The sequence below is a fragment of the Callospermophilus lateralis genome, chromosome 20 (genome assembly GCF_048772815.1).
Source record: "Callospermophilus lateralis isolate mCalLat2 chromosome 20, mCalLat2.hap1, whole genome shotgun sequence".
Lineage (NCBI taxonomy): Eukaryota > Metazoa > Chordata > Mammalia > Rodentia > Sciuridae > Callospermophilus > Callospermophilus lateralis.
In genome coordinates this window covers 16826774-16849180 of record NC_135324.1, presented here as the reverse complement: position 1 = coordinate 16849180, position 22407 = coordinate 16826774, and the positions used below count along the sequence as shown (strand labels likewise).

Below are 22407 nucleotides of genomic sequence, written 5' to 3'. Positions count from 1 at the left end.
AAGAGAAAAAATTTTAACTTGAAATGTAAAGTATAAGGCTTATTTCAGTATTACATTTCTTGGTATGCTTTGGTATTACTTAAATTAATATGGGAAATCTTATACAATTTTTAGATAAATTTTAGAAAGCATTTGGATATATATGTGTGTGTGTGTGTGTGTGTGTGTGTGTGTGTGTGTGTATATATATATATATATGTTTATTTTTGGTGGTAGTGGTGGAGATGGAACCCAAGGCCTCACATGTGTTAGGCAAGCACTATTTTGGTAAGCTACATCTCCCCCAGACCTATCTTTTAAATTTTATTTTGAAGCAGTCTTGCTAAGTTGCCCAAGCTGCCCTTGAACTTGGTATGCTCCTGCCTGAGCTTCTGAGTAGCTGGGGTTATAGGCCTGCATCACTATACTTGGCCATTTCTCCTTGTTTAACCTCAAATTTCCCTTCCCTTTTTAAACTTCATTCCCCATTTGAAAACAAATTAGAGAAAGGAGGAAAAATGTTTTCATATAGGTAGCTTCTAATGATCTTCTTCACCAGGCTCTTTTATAATTGTGGTAACATTTACATACCATATAATTTGTTCACTTACTAGAGTGAGCTTGTTAGATCACATGTCAACTCACCCATTAATCTATTGAGGAACTGCCCAGGTATGTTCCAAAACAGTGCCACATCCCCAACAACAATGTATGACATTCCAGTTTCTTCAGGTTGTCACGAGAACATAGTGTTCATCTCTTGTTATAGTCCCTCTGGGGGTTGTAATTGGTATCTCATTGTACAGTGTTATGATTTGCATTGCATCCTAATAGATAACAATGCTGAATATCTTTTCATATGCTTCATACATAACTACTTTAGAGAAATGCCTAATCAATTTTTTGCCTGTTTTAAGACTTTTATTGTAAAACATACATACCATAAATTTTATTGTTGTAACCACGGTGTTGTTTTGCCATCCATACCAGCCATTTCCAGAATGTTTTCATCCACCCAAACAGAAACTGGTCCATTGTTCTCATGTTTTTGGTGCTACTTTTACGTCAACACTGATTGCTTTTAAAAGATTTGGGGAATATATCAGGAACTTTCCGAGCTCATGGTGAAGAATAAAAAATTTCCCAGACTTTTAATTTCCCAGACTTTGAGTTTCTGGCTTAGAAATTTAAGTTTTATTTTTCACAACGAATCTTGTCAGTTTCTCTTGAAATGGCAAGCTCACTTCAGTTGGTGCTTTTTGAGAAACCCATTCACACATCCTGATTTGAAGAAGCACTGGCTTCGTGGTAGTTCTTCCATGTAGAAATGGCCTTCTGTGAAAAAGAGCAGGTAGCTTAGATGGGCCTCTGCTTCAGGGTTGTTTCCCAAGACCTCCGTGCAACTTTGGTAGGTAGTGTGCACATATGCACTATGTGTGCATTTATGATTTTGATGCATAGAATACTAAAAAGATGTGTATTCATTGAAATTAGTTTTTCTTTGTTACATTTTTAAGTGAAACCCCTTTTTCTCCCCCCTTAATTAACACTATGAGGACTGGGGATACGGCTCAGTTGATAGAGTGCTTGCCTTGCATGCAGAAGGCCCTGGGTTCAATCCCCAGCACCACACACACAAAATAATAATAATAATAATTATTATTATTATTAACAACACAATGAATTTGTGGTAAAGAGTACAATGAGTACTACCACTAGTTCAGTCTTGTTCCATGTCTTGGTTGATGCTAAATTGCCATCAACTTTACCCCCACCCTTTCTTGGCACCATCAGCACACATGTCAACCTACTCCTCCGTCTATACCCAAAGGTCACAGCCACATCAGTGTTTATAGCAGCCCAATTTACAATAGCTAAACCTAGATTGCCCATCAATAGATGAATGGGTAGAGAAACTGTAGTATATATACACAATGGAATATTACTCAGCATTAAAAGAATAAAAATATAACATTTTCAGGGAGATGGATGGGGTTAAGAATATTATGCTAAGTGAAATAAGCCAGTCCCTAAAAACCAAAGGCCAGTGTTCTCTCTGATATGTGGATGCTGATGTGTAATGGTGGGGGTGGATGGGAAGAATGGGGGAACTTTGGGTTGGGCAAAGGGGAGGGGAGGGGAAATGGGACTAGGAAAGATGGTGGAACGAGAGGGACATCATTATCCTAGGTACATGTATGACTGTACATCACGGTGTGACTGTACTTCGTGTACAGTGATTTACAGTGCATTCTGCTGTCATGGGTAACCAGTTGGAACAGTAAAAAGAACTGGGGAAAAATACATAGTGGGAAAGCAACTCATTTTCTTAACAGCTGAGGCGTTGATTTCTTGGATCACATTTTGGAAACTGCTGTCCTAGTGTTTGTCGGGGTGCTGGATGGGACAGAAGTGTCATGGGTTAGCAGCATTGCCGTTACTTCTGTGTAATCAGTGTAAGAAATGGATCTGCTGATGGTGGTGCTGTCTGCTTGGGGAAATAGGGACACCCCTGACTTGGCATCCCCTGGGATTTAGGTATTCTTACAGGAGTCACCATAAAACTCCCTCTTAGTATTGAAGTTTGAGGGGGAAAAGAATTAAAAAGTGCTTATGTTAATTCTGTATATTAACAATAAAAAATCAATATAGGTAATAATGTATTTTTACTAAGTCACACTGAGTGAGTGGATATCAATGATGTAAACATATATCATGACAAATGAGCCTGAAAATATTCACTACAAAGAAATGAAAAAATAAAACTTGTTATTTAACAGTTTAAAGACTAAAACCTTAATAGTCCATGGGAGCATTATTGTTGGATGCTGTGAGATTATGGTATAAATTACTTTCTGACCTGTCTTAAGTGGAGTAGTTGTACCTCCCTGCTTGCTTTTGTTTTGGGAGAGTCAAAATCAAACTGTTCAAATACTCAAAAAACCTAGCACCCTGTTGGCTTTCTTCCAGAGTTAGTGCATTTCAAAATTTTTACACAGATTTTGGTTTTGTTTGGTCAGAGGAGTTGGGGAATTGTGTAGAATAGGATATGAGCTTGTGAGCATGTTGATCATGCTTGATGCATGCTTTTGAGCAAAGTCATTCCCAGTAATACTTACATTTGAATTTCATTCAGTTAGTGTATTCTGGGTTTATGCTTTGCACTCCAAGAATTTTGAAGTTACATGGTGTTATATATTTTGTTTCCTATTTTGCTTATAGGATTCAATGGTCTCAATTTAAAGGCTATTTTATTTTCAAACTGGAGAAAGTGATGGATGATTTCAGAACTTCAGCTCCTGAACCAAGAGGTCCTCCTAATCCTAATGTTGAATATATTCCCTTTGATGAAATGAAGGAAAGAATTCTGAAAATTGTCACTGGATTTAATGGGTATGCACTTAATATCATTTTAAAGGTTTCATTTTTAGCAGGACTTAATTTTTTTCTTCTAGTTTTGATATGTCATAATTTTATAATTGATTATATATTAGAATTCTATGTCTCTAGCAACTGATAGTAAGTAGTTGGGGATTTTTAGCTTACAGGTACTGAAAATGCTTACAGCCTTAAAATATTTTTTAACCAATTTTAATGAATAATAGTTAATTAGGTATAACACAATGGAAATACTTATTTATCAGGAAATGGTTTTATGTTTTTTTCTTTACCATAATATATTTGGAATTAAAAGTCTGTATACATAGTACAGAACTTGTGTATCATTAAGAGAAGCCACATTTTTAAAAAATGAAAAATACCAATTTATAAAATTATTCTACTTATCAGTTTTTATTTGGTAATTTTTGAGTCCTTTCTCTTTCCTAGCAAGTAACCAGTTTTAGTCTTTTGTAAAACATTAAAAACCCTGACGACATACGGCACTAAAATAAAGGTGATCTTTTTAAAAATAATGCTGAGTCTCATATTCTGTCATTTTTAATTCTTTCCTTTTAGAACTTCATATTTTCAGGTTTTCCTTTATTGAGGGGAGGAAGTGTATGTTAATTTGAATTGTGCTGTATTTTGTTTGATGTGAACAAGGTGGAGTGTGGAATGACAATACTAAGTGTAATAAATTGTATTTCTGCTAACCATTAAATCATTTAGAGGTAGGTTTTATTTGAATGGTTTTGATTGTAATTTTAGATAACATAAATAGCTTGAATTACATGGAATTTTAAGTAAGAAAGTGTAATTTTTTGACTAAATGTCATGTAACTTAATTTTTTAAGTTGTAGGAATCTTGCTTTAAATGTCTGACGCTTATGCATTGACTTTGGGGCTAGCAGGTGTCATGGCTTGGTCTTTGAGGTTCCTGGTCTAGCCTTTGCCTCAGGGCTGAGACTGAGCACCCTTATGTCCTGTTGAAATTGTGTAATCATGTGTTTCCTTACCAGTTTGAATTAAAACTGTTTTTCTGAAAGTAAATATCTAGAAGAAGCCATATCCTATGTATTAGATATGTTGCATGAGGTTTATTATTGAATTGTAATGTGTTCAAGATAAGAATATTTTTGAGATATTTGTAAATACAAATAAAAAGTATTTAGACATTATAGTGACTTTTCTTTTGAATAAATTGTGGCTACTATGAATAAGACTTAAAGTGAAACAAGTCAAATTATACCACAGCTTCGTGCATACTAAGTTCATTTACTTGTGATTCTGAATTAGTAATAGCAAATATCATTTTTAATACTTTAAAATGAAGTTGGATGAGATGCCTTATGTAGATTATTCAGTAATCTAAATATTTATAGTTTCTTAGTTGTAAAACAAGCAGTTCATCTACTTCAGAAAATGATTTGAACAGTCATTAAATGCCTAAGCATACTTAAACATAATTGCTTTTAAAACTTTTTTCATCTTTGAGCTGAGTATTTTGAACCTAAATTTTTAAAATTCTCTTTTTCAGGATGACAGTTTATGACTTATTTACCCTTAATCAAGTAGAAATCAGTAATAGGCTAAGAACTGTCACTTTATATTTACTTTGTGTTATGTTAAAACATGTCTATAATCTTTTCAATTTAATTTAACTTCTAAGTTAATTTTTAAAAAATACTTAAGAAACATTTGGTTCTTTTCAAACCACTTTGAGGGTGTCCTTTGATTTGTAATAGGTTAAGTTTGAAATTACAGAAGTGGTATATGTTCATACTTTTAAATAGATCCCCAATGTCGTAGAAGTAGATACCCAAAGAAAAGAATCTAATGAAATCAAGTTACATGCTAGTTGTAGTTTCTTTTTGGAAGAGTTTTGCTATCTTCTTTATAATCAGTGCAACTTCTGTGTACTTAATTGAAGGGACTGCATTGTTTTCCCTCATAGCAACAAGGCCACAGTTTACTCACCCCGTCCCTGTTGGTGGTGGGCATTTATATTTTGACCTTAATGAGCAGTGCTTACGGTGAACATTCTTATTCATGTCTTTTGTTGGTGAATGTCATGTACTGAATATATCTATATGATTATTGGTATTTGTGACTTATATTATAATTGTTAGATAAGATCATATACTCAATTAAAATTTAATTTATCAGTAAAATTATGGCATTTGCAGGTGAGTAGATGGAGCTTGAGAATATAGTGCTAAGTAAAATTAGCCAATCCCCAAAAAACAAATGCTGAATGATTTGATTAAAGGATGTTAATTCATAATATGCTGCAGGGAGGGGGGATGGGAGGATTAAATGAACTCTAGGGGGAAAAGGGGAGAGATTGGAAGGGAGGGGGCACAGGGTAGGAAAGATTGGAATGCGATGGTCATCATTACCCTAAGTACATGTATGAAGACACGAAGGATGTGACTCTACTTTGTGTACAACCAGAGACACGAAGAATTATACGCTATATGTGTAATACGAATTGTGATGCATCCTGTTGTCATATACAATAAATTAAAATTTTAGAAGTTTTTCTTAGTACTCTAAGAAACTCTAAGTACTCTAGAGTACTCTAAGTACTCTACCTCACAATGTGTTCATTTATGCTTCCGTGAGTATTAAATGCAGATATTGGAATTCTGGGTATGTTTTTGTACTTGTTTCTTTGGTTGTATGTGTAACTTCCTTTTTATGTGCTGGTAGCTCTTTTATGAGTTGCTCTTTCATAATCCCTTTTTTCTTTTGCTGATTTTTATTTTTAAGTTTGTTTTATCATTTTGTTTTTGCTGTTAGTTTGTAAAGGCACTATATTAAATTCTTCATAGTATTTGGCCACAAAAAGCTTATCCATTATCCAAAATTACTTTAGTACAGTGTCAGATAAAAATTTTTTCCTCTTTTCTGGTAGGTTTTCCAATTTCCTGTTTGCTGGTATGGTAGGTTCCTGGAGGAAGGGGGCAGCACCTTCCAGGGGAGGCCTGGGAGAGTGAGTACCCAAGCCTAGTCCTTACTCAACAGATAGCTATAGGAAGGAAGGGTTTCTGTTTGTATTTGGTTTTATAAGACATTGAATAATTATACAAACAAGTGCTTAAGTTCTTTTAATTTTAAAGTCATTGTTTTGTCCTTTTAAAATACTTTTGAAACTGGGTGTGGTGATGCAAGTGTATAATGCTAGCAGCTTGGGAAGCAGGAGGATCAAAGCCAGTCTCAGCAAAGTCGAGGCGCTAAGCTACTCAGTGAGAGGTTGTCTCTAAATAAAATACAAAATAGGGCTGGGGATGTGGGTCAGTCAGTGGTCGTACCCCTGGGTTCAATCCCCAGTTGCCCCTCCTCCAATTACTTTTGAACTTTGAAATTTTATAGGAAAAGATGAATTATAGCTACTCCCCAGAACTGAAATTACTACTTTTTAGGCAAGAAACACCAAAAATTAAAATAAACAAAATAAACATTTTTACTGGAATGGTCAGTTACAAGATCTTTATTGCCTCTTTATGCCCTCTGCTTGGAGTAATGAGGAGGAAGAGAGGGCATCCATTGACTCAGACCAAGGCCATGCCCCCTGAAAATCTTCCCCTCAGACATCATGAGTGTAATTTAGGAACTAACTGCTGGTAGCTAATGGTTCAGAAAGGGGTTTTGAAGGGTAGAGAAAGTAACTCACAGTCCTGGTAGTTAAACCATTTTACTATCTTCAAGTTATTTGGAAGGGAGAATGATGAATGTGAGTTAACCTGTTAAATCCTGCTCTCAGTTGACACTGCTCTTTCAGCTGTGATCTTTCTAAAATGTTTCACTGAGTGGCAAACAAAAATGGTGTCGATGTGTGTTTAGGAGAGTGTGGGAAAGTTGCCTAGCATGTTTGTCCAGTCGACTTCCAGATTTCTTTTCTAGTTATTCTAATGTTCATGATCAGCCAGAGTTGACTTGGCGCTGAACATCATTTCCATGATTGGTTTACGTGTGTGCACATTCCTATGAATGTCTTGGGAGTTTCTGTGCCCAAGAGGTGCCACTTTGAACTTTTGAAAGAACAGGCTGAGGCTAGAGCTCAGTTGGTAGAGTGCTTGCCTTGCTTTCACAAGGCCCTGCCTGCGTTCAGTCCCCAGCGTCTGTCTCTCTGTCTATCTGTCTCTCTCTCTCTCTCTCTCTCTCTCTCTCTCTCTCAGACACACACACTCGATTTCCATACTTTATGAATTACAGATTTAAAACATAGTTTTTCTGAGTTTTGTATGTTTGTCTTAGAGTCAGCTGTAGATTTCTCAGGGACTGAGAGAATGGTCCTTAGCCTTTCATTCCTTTGTTTTCTGACTGCTTTGACTCGTTTCTTTCTTGTGTAATTGGTTAAGAATTGGCATTATCTAGCATCCATTCCTCCTTTCTTGATGTGTGGTACTCTCTCTAGTAGTTACTTTCTTGAAGCGCTGGGACTGGACTTAGGCTCTGGTGCCTGCTGACAAGCGCACTACCACTGAACTACACAGCCCTAGCCCATCTAATAAAATTCTCAAAATTGAAAAGCAGGAACTAGCAGAAAACTAATTAAATTTTATTTATATTTAATCCAAATGAAATAACAATTTAGAATATTGCAGGCATTCTTGAGAGATGGTTCACGTGATATTAAAAACTTGGACAGTACCATAGATTAGTTTTGGGGCATGGAATGATGCAGTTGATTTGCAACATTGGGATCAACATTTATTGACAAAATCCTAGCCTTCATTTTCTTAAATCTTTTATACTTGTCCTTTCATGATGACATTTAAGTGAGTCTCAGAATTCTTGACATTTGGTTTGAGTTGTAAAATACTTGTGTATGAATGTGTGCGCACGCGCGTGTGTGTGTGTGTTCATGTTCTGTACCTTGGTACAGAAAGAACATATTGTTCAAGTAGAGATAGCATTAAAGGGTTCCAAGCTTTCTGACTTCTGTGACTTAAGAATAAACACAACTGTAAACCTATGAAGCTTTTTAAAAATATATTTTAGTAATTGTTAATGGACTTTTATTTATTTATATGTGGTGATGAGAATCGAACCCAGTGCCTTATACATGCTGGGCAAGCGTTCTACCACTGAGCCACAACCCCAGCCCCCTAATCGGGGGCTTCATAAGCTTTTGATAACAGAGATATTTGAGTTAGTTTCTACTTGAGTAGTTAAGTTCCAATGTTAGACTAGTCAGAATATGTTTGTAGATTTTTACTCTGATAACGTCTGTGTTATAGTTTATGTTCCTTTATTTTTATTTTTTTTGTGAGTAAAGTTGCACCAAAAGTTTGCCTGATTTATCTTAGACCCTGAATGAGATGTGCATTTTCCTTTTTCTTCTTTCTAGTTGAATTCCTTGATATATAATCAGATAATTTACATATTTTTATAGTGAGTAATAAAAACATCAAACAGCTTAAGATAAATTTAGTCAAATTATATTCTCAGGTTAAAATTTAACAAGGAATGATATGTTTAAGGGTGTTTAGCCTCATTGTTTAATATTTATCTTTTCCTGGTCTTTATTACATGTTTTGTTTTATAGTACTAAGGCATCAAACCCAAGAGCTTTGCCCTTGCTAGACAAGCTCTCTACCCCTGAGGTGCATCCCAGCCCCTAGAATTTCTCTTTTTGAAAAACAGCACTGAGTTGCTACTTCATGCTTAGGTATGGTTCTCTGATGTTTAACAGCTTTGTGGAGTGAGCATTTCCAAAGCTTTAGATATATGAGGCTTGGGTCTGTGTATTTATTAAATAAATGGGGACAATGAATTGAAATGAAAATATATAACTGATATAAAAAGCATGGTCTTGTTTCGTAGTGGTAGTTGCTTTTCTTGAAATTATTAAACAGTTCTGCTTAGGGCTTTATTCTTCCCCAGTTGGTCTTTGGAGAATTTGTGCCTTTTTCCAGTCTTCATTAGATGTGGATGGGATCAGGGTTATGATAGCACCAAGATTTATTTACTGAGCACTTTCTAAGATATTTTAGGCATTGTTAAATGACTTGCATATGTCATGTCATACTTGGGCCTCATGATCATTACATAAGAGCACTAAGTAGTCCCTGTTTCCCAGAAGAACCCAAACACTTAGAGGTAAATTCACCTTGGACTGGCGGGTTATTGTTTGTTTTTAAACCTACTTTATACTTTGTACGTTGAAAGTGAACTGCTCAACGGTTTTCCTATAGCAGTTCTGAATAACGCCATTTGAGAACTCATTTCTTCTTGGATCCTTTATTTAATGACTTTTAAAAAAATGTTTTATTGACTTATATAGGTATGTATGTATGTGTGTGTGTATATATATATATATATATACACACACACACACACACACATACACACATATAAAATAAGAATGAGTTGAAATGTTAGCTAGTCATGCAAATTTTTCAGATTCATACACACCCAGTTTTTCATCTTCCTATTAGCAGATAAGCCAACATATCATTGCAGAAGAAATTGACTAGATTTCATTTTAAATAACCCTAAATATTTTCTTTGAAGTAAGTTACTTTACACCTTTGCTAGTGAACGTCCTTTCCCTGTCCACTCCCATTCTAGGCTTCTGCTTCATACTTTATTGAGAAGGAGTGGCATGCATGTTTTCAGATAGCACCCAACCCAATTTTTGCTCTTTATTTTTCTGAGCTCATGTGTCTTTTTAACTAGTGGTTTTTATTAGAAGACTTAGCATTTCCATATGCTTTCTACTGCAAGTCAGAGAGAACGCACCTTTCATACGGCCATGGTGTATGTGCATTTTTACATCTTTTAATGGCCTGCCTTGGATTAACTGTTCCCAGGTTTGTGCATGTTCTCCTGGCATGCAGTTTATTCCATAGCAGTGTGTATGAACTTGATTAGCAATTATCATCATCAGTCTGATTACTTACATGTTCTGCTGTAGAGCCCATGTGGTGTTTCTGGTTTGTAGTGGCCTTTATATTTATAGGATACATTAAAAAGTACAAACTGTATGTAACATGAGACTTGAGTGCATTTTGTTTTAATATTCCTAGGGCTGAAATATTTATAAGAAATGTGAGTTTGGGTCCAGCCAAGACTGGGTGAGGAAGAGTACTGCTTGGTGTGTCAGTGCCATCTGTTGGAAACTGGGTGAAGTAGTACCAGCCCACTTGATCACAGGCTGCTGCTGCCACCAGCACCTCCTTCCAGCAGCAGGTTGGCCTCGGCTTTACACACATTCATCAACAGAAATAGCCCAAACTGTAAATTTTAAACAGGAAGTTTAAAAGGACTCAAATGGTAAAGCTAATTTTTATTTAAGAGAAAATACCTCAGGAAAGAATGGGAATATGGTATAGGAAAGAATTTTAGTTGGATAATATTAAATTTATGTGTTGGTTAAGTACCAACCAAAGCTCCATTTGGTGCTATTCTTAATACTTCAAATAATATATAAACCCTCTTCATTATAATATTACTGTAAATAGTGAGAATAGCTTAGGTGTGGTGTTATATGTATTTAAAGTTTTAAGAGCAGTGATATAGAAGAGGGGCCAATGAACAGGTATATACCTCTAATACTTGGAAATTCTGATAGTGCCTTTCGTCTACAGATAAATTTCTTATTGATGATCGTAATGTTTATTACGAGGGCCGTCCTTAGGCTTTTAGCCGAATGAATACAAGAAGGACAGACAATTGAGGAACTGATGTTTGTTTTTATATGCAGCTTGGGAAAAATGCTTAAAATTTTTTTATTGGTGTTGTTGCTTTTTGTATTAACTGTAGATTTGTAATTGTAGTTTGTGTTGATAGGAATGAACAAAAAAAGATGTGAAAAGTTACTGATTGGTTCTTAGTAAGGCTGTTGGTGTGCTTTGTACTTCTCCATTTTAAGAGATTCTTTAGTGTACTTAACACTGAGTAGATTTGCAAAAGAGATTTCAGAATATTGTTAGAAACTCTGAGAAATTTCTTCTACCAGTGACAAATGATTTTAATGTTAATAATACCAGTTATTAATATTAATAAATTAATACTAATTATTAGTGTTACATTTCTGTATTTCTAGTTGCTTCTAGATATTTTTGATATCAGGAAAATAGTTAATCTTTTACTTTGTACCCTTTCCTCTGGCTCAGGTTTGAATGCTAATTGAGTGAAAAGACTAATTTTTGGACTTAACCAGATAACTGATAAATTGTTTTCCTGTGAATAACATTTATTTTTCAAAATTTATTATAAATTAAATATACAGAGAACATTAAAAATGATGCTAAGAATATGAGAACCGAGTATGGTTTATGCAGTTAGAAAATAAACACTTTTATTTTTAAATATATGTGGTATAGTGAAAAAGATGTAAGCCTGGACATGAGGGCAGCTAGATTTGAGTCCTACCATTACTTCTCACTAGCTGCATTACCTTGACGGGAATCCTTGGTCAAACTGCCTGGGAGAAGTAAATGACGTCGTGAATGTTGATTATTCATTTGAGGCTTTTGTGGTTTTTCCCCCAAAGAGAATGAATAGATGTGTATGGCAAATACTGAAGTCCAGAGATGTGTGTTTGTACTTTATAGCCATATCTGTCATTTCTAGTCCTCACCATTCTGCTGTTCAGTTGTAATTCTGATGAATACTAGAAGTAAATGTGAGCTCAAACTTGATATTTATAAAAGGATTCTGGCTCCATGTTATGTCAGTTTTGTATTTGCTGTGATCAAGTGAAAAATGTATCGTGAAAGCATTTAGTGGTTAACTCTGGTTCTTAACAAAATACTGAGTATGTTTATGTATACTTTAAGCGATTGAACATGTAGGTTTATATAAGCTTGTAACATTGAGCAGAATCATATTTAAAATACTTTTTCATTGGAATGATGTGTTTTATTAGTCTATCTAGTATTAAATCATTGATACTTTTTTCAAACTTTGTATGCGAGGGAATGAGGAAAAGTTTCTGTATGTAAATAAATTGTAACTTGATTTTGTATTACCTCTCACCTTAAAGTATAGAACAGGTGTGCTTATTGTTACTTATAAATGACTCATCCTTTCATTTCCCTTTGTAGCTTAACATGAGTGACTCAAAGTTTTAGCTACCAAAATAAGTATTGTTCCTTGTTTTCTTGGTAACTGATGACCTCAATCTAAAAAATTATATTCTTTTGCAGTATCCCTTTTACTATTCAGCGACTGTGTGAATTGCTAACAGATCCAAGGAGAAACTATACAGGAACAGACAAATTTCTCAGAGGAGTAGAAAAGGTATTTATTTTCATTATGGGAATTATGTTAAACTGAAGCCTAATAGATTTCAGAAAAGAACATTGGGTAAGATCTTTTTCAGGCACCTTTTCTTCAGAGTTTTCTAGTCTATCTTGAGTTTTTTCCAAATGATATTCTGTGTTTGGGAAAAGATCTATGGGAAGGGGCAGAGGAGGACCTGAAGTGCTGATTTTTAGGAATGGAAAGAGCAGCTTATTATCTTAGATATTCATTGTATGTATTAATATATTAATGTTCTGAAAAGCTCCACAGATGATATGTAACTTTTTGGAGGCGGGTCGGTATCAAGGATTGAACTAGGGGTCACTTGATCACTGAGCCACATCCCCAGCCCTGTTTTATATTTTATTAGAGACAGGGTCTCACTGAGTTGCTTAGCACCTCACTAAGTTGCTGAGGCTAGCTTAGAACTCAAAATCCTCCTAAATCAGCTTCCCAAACCACTGGGATTACAGGTGTGCACCACTGCTTCCAGCTGGAGATTAGGTATTTAGCTTTTCTCCATTTGCTATGATGTTGGCTTTTGGTTTGTCACAAATGACCTTTAAGATGTTGAGGTGGCTTTGAACTCAAGATCCCCCTTGCCTCAGCCCCCCAAACCAGTGGGATTACAGATGTGCGCCACCTTGTCCAACTCTAATATATGACTTTAATGTTAGAGTACTCTGTTTCACAACTTGTAGAATTGTGATTTGGTGGTAGAAATCTTTGAAATTAAGTATTGAGTAGAGAGAGGGACAGAATCAATGTATTTGACCCTGGAAATCGTAATCCAGAACCAGTATAGTGGCTTTAAAGTTCTTAGGACCTTTATTGAGCTAATGTTTTGTGGAACCTTTACGTCCTCAATTGAGTAAGATTCCCAAACGACAGGAAACCACAGTGGTTCATAAGTACTTATTTTTCCAACTCAAGGACCTTTAGTAATTACATTTTTGAGATTTCTGAATGAAGAAGCAAGATGTCACAGTAACCTTACGGGGTGGGGGGTGCCCTGCCTTCACATTAAGGCTGCAGTAGTTCATAATTGTGTGACCTTGGGCAAGTTACTTCACTTTCTTGGTTTTGTCCTTTGTGATATTTGGATTATAGGGCTGAGAAGCACTTACTCTTTTAAGCATATTGCCCAAAAAAGAGAGGTTCAGGTTTCTTTCCTTGGGATATATTGATGGCTGGGTGTGGTGGCTCATGTGTATGTTTCCAGCAAATTGGCAGTTGAGGCAGAAGGATCTCAAGTTCCAGACCAGCCTTAGCAACTTGGTGACACTCTGGCTCGAAGTTAAATATATATATATACGCGGACTGGGGTGTAGTTCAGTGGTTAGTTGACCTTGAGTTCCATCCTCAGGACCATAAAAGTAAGTACAAAAAAAATAAAAACAGCAATGAAAAAAAGTGACTCTGGATTGGGTATTGCATTATGAGGAAAGTCATTACACGTGCCCTAAGTAGGTGGCTGTCCAGTGTCTTCAGAAGAGAGCAAGACTAGTTTCTTGTTATCAGTTTTCATTTTTAACCATTTATTATCTTTTATTAGCAAACTAGAATTATTGGAAACAGCACACTAAGAGTGATTTTGAGAACTTAGAAACAAATTATTAAACCTTTATATTGTATTTCTTTTCTCTCATTAAACCAACAATTTTTGTTATTGCAGAATGTGATGGTTGTTAGCTGTGTTTATCCTTCTTCAGAGTAAGTATGTTTTTTTTCTAATTTTAATATTATTTATTATGTTTTAATACATTATTAAAATACTGACTTTTTTTTATTATGAACCTCTCACCCAGTCCCCAGAGTAGACTGTGACCAATAATATTACGTATCTGTTTTACAAGTAAAGAGATGGGCGGTCTTCTGTGATTCTCATATTGCTGATGTTATGTGGTGTCCTGGCACCAGAGCCCCTTGATGCCCTTGTAGGGCATGACTCCTAGGTTTGCAGCAGACACTGGATGGCATTCCTCTTCAGGTGAAGAAGAATTTGTTGTTGTTGCCATTTATACCCTGAAGCAAAGACTTGGTTTAGGGTACATTTCGTCAACCTTGGCATTACTGAGTTTGGGACCAGATAGTTTTTGTTATACATAGGTGTCCTGAGAACTGCAGGTTTAAGTATCTCTGGTCTCTGTCCACTGAGGCCAGAAGTGTCCATGCTTCCCACACCAACACCTGTGGTGGTGGGGGAGGGTGGCCCCCACTGAGGACCGTTGGTTCGACCTCAGCTGCTTCTGCTTTCTTGGGTGGCAACTGTGTGAAGTCTCCTTCACTGTTAGCAGGATCCCTGCATTCATCAGTGTGTGTTTATATTGGTTCCCACAGAAGTCTGGGTGTGTGGCAGTTAAAAACCTACAAGACCTTTCAGACCCAGAGTTCTTATGAAAAAAAATTTTTTTTTCCTTGTAGGAAAAACAATTCAAATAGTTTAAATCGAATGAATGGTGTTATGTTCCCTGGAAATTCACCAAGCTACACTGATAGGTGAGACTAGTAATTTTTATATACTTGAGCTTGCATTTTCCTGAATTTGAATAGCAGACTCTGTACTTTTTAAAATTGGATGTTTTATGGAGGATATAGGATGTGCTTCACTGAATTTGTTAAAGCAGAAACTTATGTGTTCTTATGAATGTTCTTTGGGAGGGGGATGGCTTTTTACAAAAGGGGGAAATGATGGTGGTGTGTCTTACAGGTCTAATATAAATGGGCCTGGAACACCCCGGCCACTGAATCGACCAAAGGTGTCTTTATCCGCCCCCTTGACAACCAACGGTTTGCCCGAGAGCAGTGACAGCAAAGAGTCAAACTCACCACATAATGAAGAAAAAAACCACAGGTTTGTGTGTGTTCTATGTTTAAAAACAGAAGGCTGTTTTCACCGGACATTAACGTTTATTGATGGATTTCAGGATCCAGTTACCATTCACAGTGTACAGTCGGCTTTTCCCACCTGTGGGCTCCACATTTGTGGATCCAGCCAACCAAGGATCAAGACTATTTGGGAGGGCTGGGGTTGTGGCTCAGAGGAATAGTGCTTGTCTAGCATGTGTGGGGCACTGGGTTCGATCCTCAGCACCACATAAAAATAAAATAAAGGTATTGTGGCCACCTTCAACTAAAAAATAAAAATATTTTTAAAAAGAATATTTGGGAAAATAAACAGTATGTCAGTAGTAAGCATGTGTAGACTCTCTCCCCTTCCTGTTCCCTAGACAGTAGAGCAGAACAGGTGTTACCTGGACCTCGCACTGTGTCAGAGTTCCGAGTGACTGGAGCTGTTGGGAGCCCTGGGGAGGACATGTATGGTGCTGTGCAGACAGGTGTGCCATGTTGAGCCAGGGCTCCGCAGACACCGAGGGCAGGCAGGGTTGCAGTTTTGTGGTAGGATCTTTGGCTCTCTTTAACACAGTGTAAGGTAGACAAAAGACTTACTAAAACAGCTGATTTGGGAGAGATTATCGCACATAGGTTCTGTCCCAAGAAAGTAAAGTAGTCATGATACAGGTTTTGTCTTTTTTTCAAAAGTTACTTGAGAAAAGAAATTGAAATTCTGAGTAGTTTCTTAGTATAGGTTATGAAAGGGAACTTTTTATTTTACTTCAGAGTTTCTCTGTCACATTAAGGGGAAAGAAGACTAAGAGAGAGGACTTGAGTGTGTAAATCTGGGGGACCTATAATTTCAGTGTAACGGTATTTAACTTACTGGGAAATGCCCAGAAAAGTGGCACTAACTTGGTGACTCGGCACTAATGAGAAACATTCATGGAACAGTTTAGGTTGCCTTGAAATTATTCTCTGATGTTTTTCTTCAAACAGATATGACAGTGTAACTTTGGCACTAAAATACAATTTAAAAGAATATAGAAGTTGAGGAAAATAGTATTAATGACACTTTAAAACAACATTTTCAGTGACTCTCCAGCATCTGAATCAGAAGGGTCTTCAGTGAGCCCTATAAAAAACAAACATTCAGATGATGACGCCGTGGAGGCTGAAGGGCACGAGGCCAAAAGACTCAGGTTTGACAGAGACGGGGAAGTCAGAGAGACGGCCAGTCAGACCACGTCCAGTGAGGGGGCCTTGGTCCTGGCGGAGGACGCAGAGGCACCATCATCATCTCAGGACAAGGACAAAGGAAGTAGTTGTACCCAGCAACACTGCACAGAAGAGGAGGAGGAGGAGGAGGAGGAGGAGGAAGAAGAAGGTATTTAGAGACATCTGTAGAAGGGTGTGCTTTCTTGTTTTTCGTGAAAGAATTTAACATAATGGAACTCCTTACAGTGCTGATGTTGTCCCCTGTGTGTACTTGCTGCTGAGTTTGAGGGGAAATACATTTGACTGTAGAATATCAAGAGTTCATGACAGGTGACTGTGGAGGTATTTTGAAAATACATTTAACTACAACAACATTTGCTTATTTTTAGAGTCTTTTATGACATCGAGAGAAATGATCCCAGAAAGAAAAAATCAAGAAAAAGAACCTGATGATGCCTTAACTGTGAACGAGGGGACCTCTGAGGAGAAGAGTCAGGTGGAGGAATCGGCTGTGTCTCGAGCTGAGAAGGATTTACATTCTGAAGGGAGTGACACCCCGGGCCCTGTAAGTAGTGGTTCTGACTGCCACCAGACAGAAGAATCAGGAGGATCCAGTTCCAGTAAAACTGGAGAGGTTCTCTCAGAATCCTCCATGGAAAATGACGAGGACGCCACCGAAGTCCCCGAGGAACCAATGGAGCAAGACTGACTACTTCACCACATTTAGATGCCGTATTTTACATACAGTTCTGGTTTTACACTGTATAAAACTTTTATGTAATAAAGTGGACCTTTAGTTTTACAAGAGAAAGAGAAGCAGGTTGTTAAAGTACTTTAAAAAGTACTTTAAGTGTGAATCCTGAAAGAGTTGTACATGTAAGAACTGTGAATAGCAGCTCCTCTGGGTCCTGCTTACCGCTATCTTTTTTTTTTTGTTTGTTTTTTTTGTTTTTGGGGATTTTGTTGTTGTTTTTGCCTTTTTTTTTTTTTTTTTCCTCTTTCCTTTTTTTTTTTTTTTTTTTTTTTGGTGTCTGGTCAAATCAGTGGTTTGTGTATAGATTTTTTTTTTGAATTTAGAAGTTTTTAAACTGGAACATTATAATTACAATTTTGAAAACCTTTCAAGATTATCACATTTAGTTTATACATGTGCAAGAAAGCTTTATGTCTTGTCTCTTTTTGACAGCTGTAGCAGATTTCATATTTTGGTCATAGTTTCAACATTTTAACATGTGAATTATAGGGTTTCATGCTGGTTTCCAGGTTTTATTGGTTGACTATGTACAATGGAACTTTAAGTCATATATACATACATACATACATATATATATATATATATATATATATAATTCTAAGGGGGGAAATGTTATATTTTTCTGTTTCTATAAGAGATGAATACAGTGGATAATTTTCTATTGGTGATGATTGAGTTCACCTCTTTCACGAGACATTTTCTTTCTCTTCTGAGTAATTCACATAAAATCTGGCCCTGTGAAACCCTGGAAATCTAAGTCTGTTGTAATACCAGGTTAAACACATTCCAAGAGATCTGTTCAAACTAGAATTCTTTTGTATACTTCAGAGGTGCCTGATAAAAGACTTCATTATTTATGAGAAAATGTGCTTTATCTTGGGAATTGTGTTCACACATCAGCTGACTGTTCTCCTGAGTGAATGCTTATGAAGCTGACACGAGCCCATCTCAGAAGAACCAGGCAGGTTCCTTAAACTTTTGCTTGCTTTTCTGAACATTGTGAATATTACACATTTCTTTCTAAATTATTCTAGAGTATGCAAATGTCAATGGTATGAAACACCACTGTACTGGAAGAATTAATATATTACTTTAGTAATGTACCTGAGCTAAAATGACTGAAGCTTTAGGGGGTGCATAGAAACCACCATAATTTGTATGACATTTTGAAGTGAATTAATATTTTTGAACATGCTTCTTCGACAGCCAGTGTTATATTTTTCAGATCAACACAAAGCACAATGATTACTCTAAACTCAATATTTTCAAATTCACATATTTAAAGTCATGCAAGCTGCAACTTCCCTGTCAAAATTACTGGCTGCCAAATTTATACCTGTTTCTTCAGCTGTACCTTTTGATATTTAGAATTTTTAAATTTCTGTAAAGTAGATTTTGTAGAGTGTAATGTGTTCACTGCCTTTGTGAAGCGGTATATAATTGTATAATTTCTGTGTGTAAACCGAATGCTTGGGCTTTCAATACAGTATTCATATGAAGCAATAAATATTCATGTTATGAAATACTCGAGTACATTTTTATCAAAATACAAAAGAATCCCTTTTTTTAGTTTCAGATACCTGAAGTACACAGATGAACTTATAAAAAACATGCAAACAATTTCTCACACTGTATCATATGCTTTGGGTGATTTGGAGGGAAACCACACGTTTTGCATTTTGACTACTTAAATTGCTATAACTAAAAAATACCCAAATGATTGGACGTATGTTTGTAGGGCATATACTACTGACTGACTTGACAGGTTCACAAGCAGCTCGATGATATATTTATGAATATGTCTGATAGTTAAAAACTGAATATTGATTTACTGTAACAAGAGGGGGGAATCAAACGTTGTAAATTTTTAAAATTTTTTGCGATGATGTTAAAATGAAGCAATTTTAAATGTGACTTTCATTCATAGTGACCTGTTACTTTATTTTGTTGAGGGATATTTTGCCAATAAGAACAGATTTTAAACATTTTAAGTTTAGAAATTTAGGAATTTTCTTTAGAATATTTATGAAATTATTGTCAATAAACCTATTCTTTAATCTCCTGTGACCTTTTGATATGTTTTATTCTAATTATAGTGCCATGGACCACTTGTAAACAAATCTTTACTTTTGTCCGTTATAAGTTGAAGATTTAGCATCATGACTTTGAGGTCTGTGGTTTTATTTGTAAACTTGCAATTGCTATTTTTGCAAGGGCAAATGTATTTCTTTATTAAATAAAGTACAATAATGGTGAATGTACCAAAATGACATCACTTAACTCTATGAGGGATCTGCATTTTAATCTATAGTTTTAATTGTTTTAATATTTATTAGATGTTCACATGTCGATCATAGATCAAAATTGTTGCTGTTTATACAGATAACTGTGGAATGCTGATGGAGTATCTTCTTTAGGATAGGTGGAATACTTCTGTCATTGAATTGGGAACCTAGTTGAGCTGGCTTTAGATATTGGTGGCCATTGGGAAGTAAATCTCCTCAGATGTGCAGATGTGCACTTTGACAACTGCACCAGAGAATGTCAGGCCTGAGGGCAGCGGGCTGACTGGTGCCCTGTTCAAAAGGCTGGTTTTTTTCAGCTCATTTCCTTAACACATGGAACAAAGTGCTATCAGGAAGTTGAAATGGAGAAGCAAAGCTTGAGTGATTAAAGGTATTTTATTTTTTGACCTTGAACAGATTGTTTACCTGTTGCTATAGTCTTTGAACCCAACGTGTAAAAATAATTTGGAGATGCTAAGGAGGAAAGAGAATATAAATATAATGTGTTTTTATCACTCTTCCCTTTTAAAAAGTGAAAACAAAAATTCTCTTACATTTTTTGGAAAATATATCTTTTCAGTTCCAGAAATATAGCAGAACAGAAATTAGTGAAAATGTTATATTTTAAATGTTGATTATTAGATAGATTTAATCCACTTAGTACTTATCCACATCTACACCTTTCAGGAGTGTAGCCTGAGTGATGGAGTTGGCCATCAGGGAGTAAGAAGCATTTGGTATGCAAAGGCCTCCCAAAGTACGGGGCTGGACAGTGTGGCCTGTTAAGCATTGAGGTTCAGAGTATTTTATTTTGCCGGTGTAGATAGGCATGTATTTATGCATTTGTAAAATCAGCAACTTTTCAAATAATGTAAATGTAATATACTAGTTCACTTATAAAGGTACTTGGGCAGAATCTAAAGCTGCTGCAATGTTTGATTTGTGAAAAAAAATGTAACATGGTAAGGATGAAAATGTAACTTGCAGAACCAAAGGAAATAAACATTTGGGTAGTGCTTCAGATTGTCTTCTGAGCAGGAGTTTTTTAAATGCATTGATTTTGATAAAACAAAGGTCAGTTCTCCGGAGATTTGTGCTACTCATAAAATGGATGAATGGGAAAACACCTTGTAATTTCATATGGAATTATTAAAATTAGGTTTACTGGGTTATCGGCCTCGTAAGGATGCTAGTATGTATTGATTAGAATACATCTTTCACATTTAAGAAATAATCAGTACACTTCAGAATTTTATTTCAACTTGGAGCCTAGATTACTTTGCCAAATAAATGTATTATTTTCGTAATGCAATAAAATATAAATTAGAAGACTACCTTCCTGTGTGGAATGACTTTTTTTACTAGTTCACCCCGCCCACCCCTGGCCCACCTTAGATAGTCGAGGATCAAGAGCATTTTCTGATCTCTTAATGTGTAACTGTTACAGTCCTGCTTCTTAAGTGATCTTGGCGTGTTCAGTAGGGAGATGGAGCAGAGTCGATTGGAAAGTTGTGGGCTTTTTCCTGACATTTTAAGCCTGATTATCTGACCAAATCCAGATTTATCCATGTAAAATTTCTGCTGGCTGATTGGTCACAAGTGCATGCTCAGCTCTCCTGAGTCCCAATTTGAGTCCCTGTGTGGGAGAAGTGTGGTACTTGGAGAGGTGGGTTGAGTTTGACTTGCAGTTCCATTCTTTGTACCTATCACTGGGTGGCAGGTGGGGAGCTTCTTTCAGCTTCTTCATATTTGATCTCTGTAACATCCCCCACTGAAATTTATTTGCTAAAGATAAGTTTGTGGGAAGACTGATTTTTTTTTTTCCACTGACCAATAATTAGATTTCTGACTACTTTCTAATGAGCGTATTTCTGTTCCTTCTAGCAGTTATAGAGCAACAGATTTGAGTTTAAATGTATGACCTTTGAGTCTATTTGTAACCTTCCTAAAGACTGCAATTTTGAAACTTAAAAATGCGCAAAAATGCCATCTGCACACTCCACGGGTTAGCTCATTTTGCAACATTACAGCTCAGTTTGGTGCTTGGCCAATGGGTGAGTCAAAAGCAACTGGGCTAGGAGGACCCTGACTGATTCCTTAGTTTTACTAGTCCTGTGTCTACTTTTTCTATGTTGAAGGTACTGAGTTCATCCCTAAACCTTTCTGAGATGCTAGGTTTGTGGAGTTGAGAGCAGTACACACTACTAGACTTGCTTAGAGATCATTATGCAGTTGGACTGTGTTACCAAGTATGAGCACCCCATCAAAGATGTCTGTGAATATCAGACCAGCTAACCCTGACCTATGAAAAGCACAGCATGGCTCGCTCTGCTGGAGGGTAGGTGCTTCTGCAAGTGGGAGGTCACCAGTGTTGTTAGGCCACCCAAGTCCTGCCTTAGAGGTTGTTATGGGACTTGGTCTTGGATCAATAATATTTGTATTAAGAAATTGTGACTCAGTGGTAGAGCACTTGCCTAGCATGTGTGAGGCACTGGGTTCAATCCTCAGCAACACATAAGAAATAAATGAATAAAATAAAAGTATTGTGTCCATCTACAACTAAAAATTTTTAAAAAACAAAATTGTGGGCCAGGCATAGTGGTGAATCCCTGTAATCCTTGACACTTGGTAGGCTGAGGCAGGAGAATCACACATTCAAAGTCAGTTTCAGCAACTTGGCAAGACTCAGTCTCAAAA

General features: G+C 36.3%; 1 protein-coding gene across 3 annotated transcripts in view; it reads left to right on the top strand.

The window, feature by feature from the left end:
• Positions 1-21044, top strand: part of Ppp4r2 (protein phosphatase 4 regulatory subunit 2) — a 45997-nt gene extending 24953 nt beyond the window's left edge. For 2 of the 3 annotated variants that reach the window (XM_077106195.1, XM_077106193.1), the window contains 7 exons: positions 3202-3372; positions 12522-12615; positions 14294-14331; positions 15043-15117; positions 15329-15472; positions 16548-16840; positions 17061-21044. In XM_077106195.1, the coding sequence (XP_076962310.1) occupies positions 3202-3372; positions 12522-12615; positions 14294-14331; positions 15043-15117; positions 15329-15472; positions 16548-16840; positions 17061-17380 (1135 nt within the window). In that variant the 3' untranslated portion in view covers positions 17381-21044. The remainder of the gene's footprint in view (positions 1-3201; positions 3373-12521; positions 12616-14293; positions 14332-15042; positions 15118-15328; positions 15473-16547; positions 16841-17060) is intronic. The other variant, XM_077106194.1, reaches the window with a different exon arrangement.
• The last annotated feature ends 1363 nt before the right edge of the window (positions 21045-22407 follow it).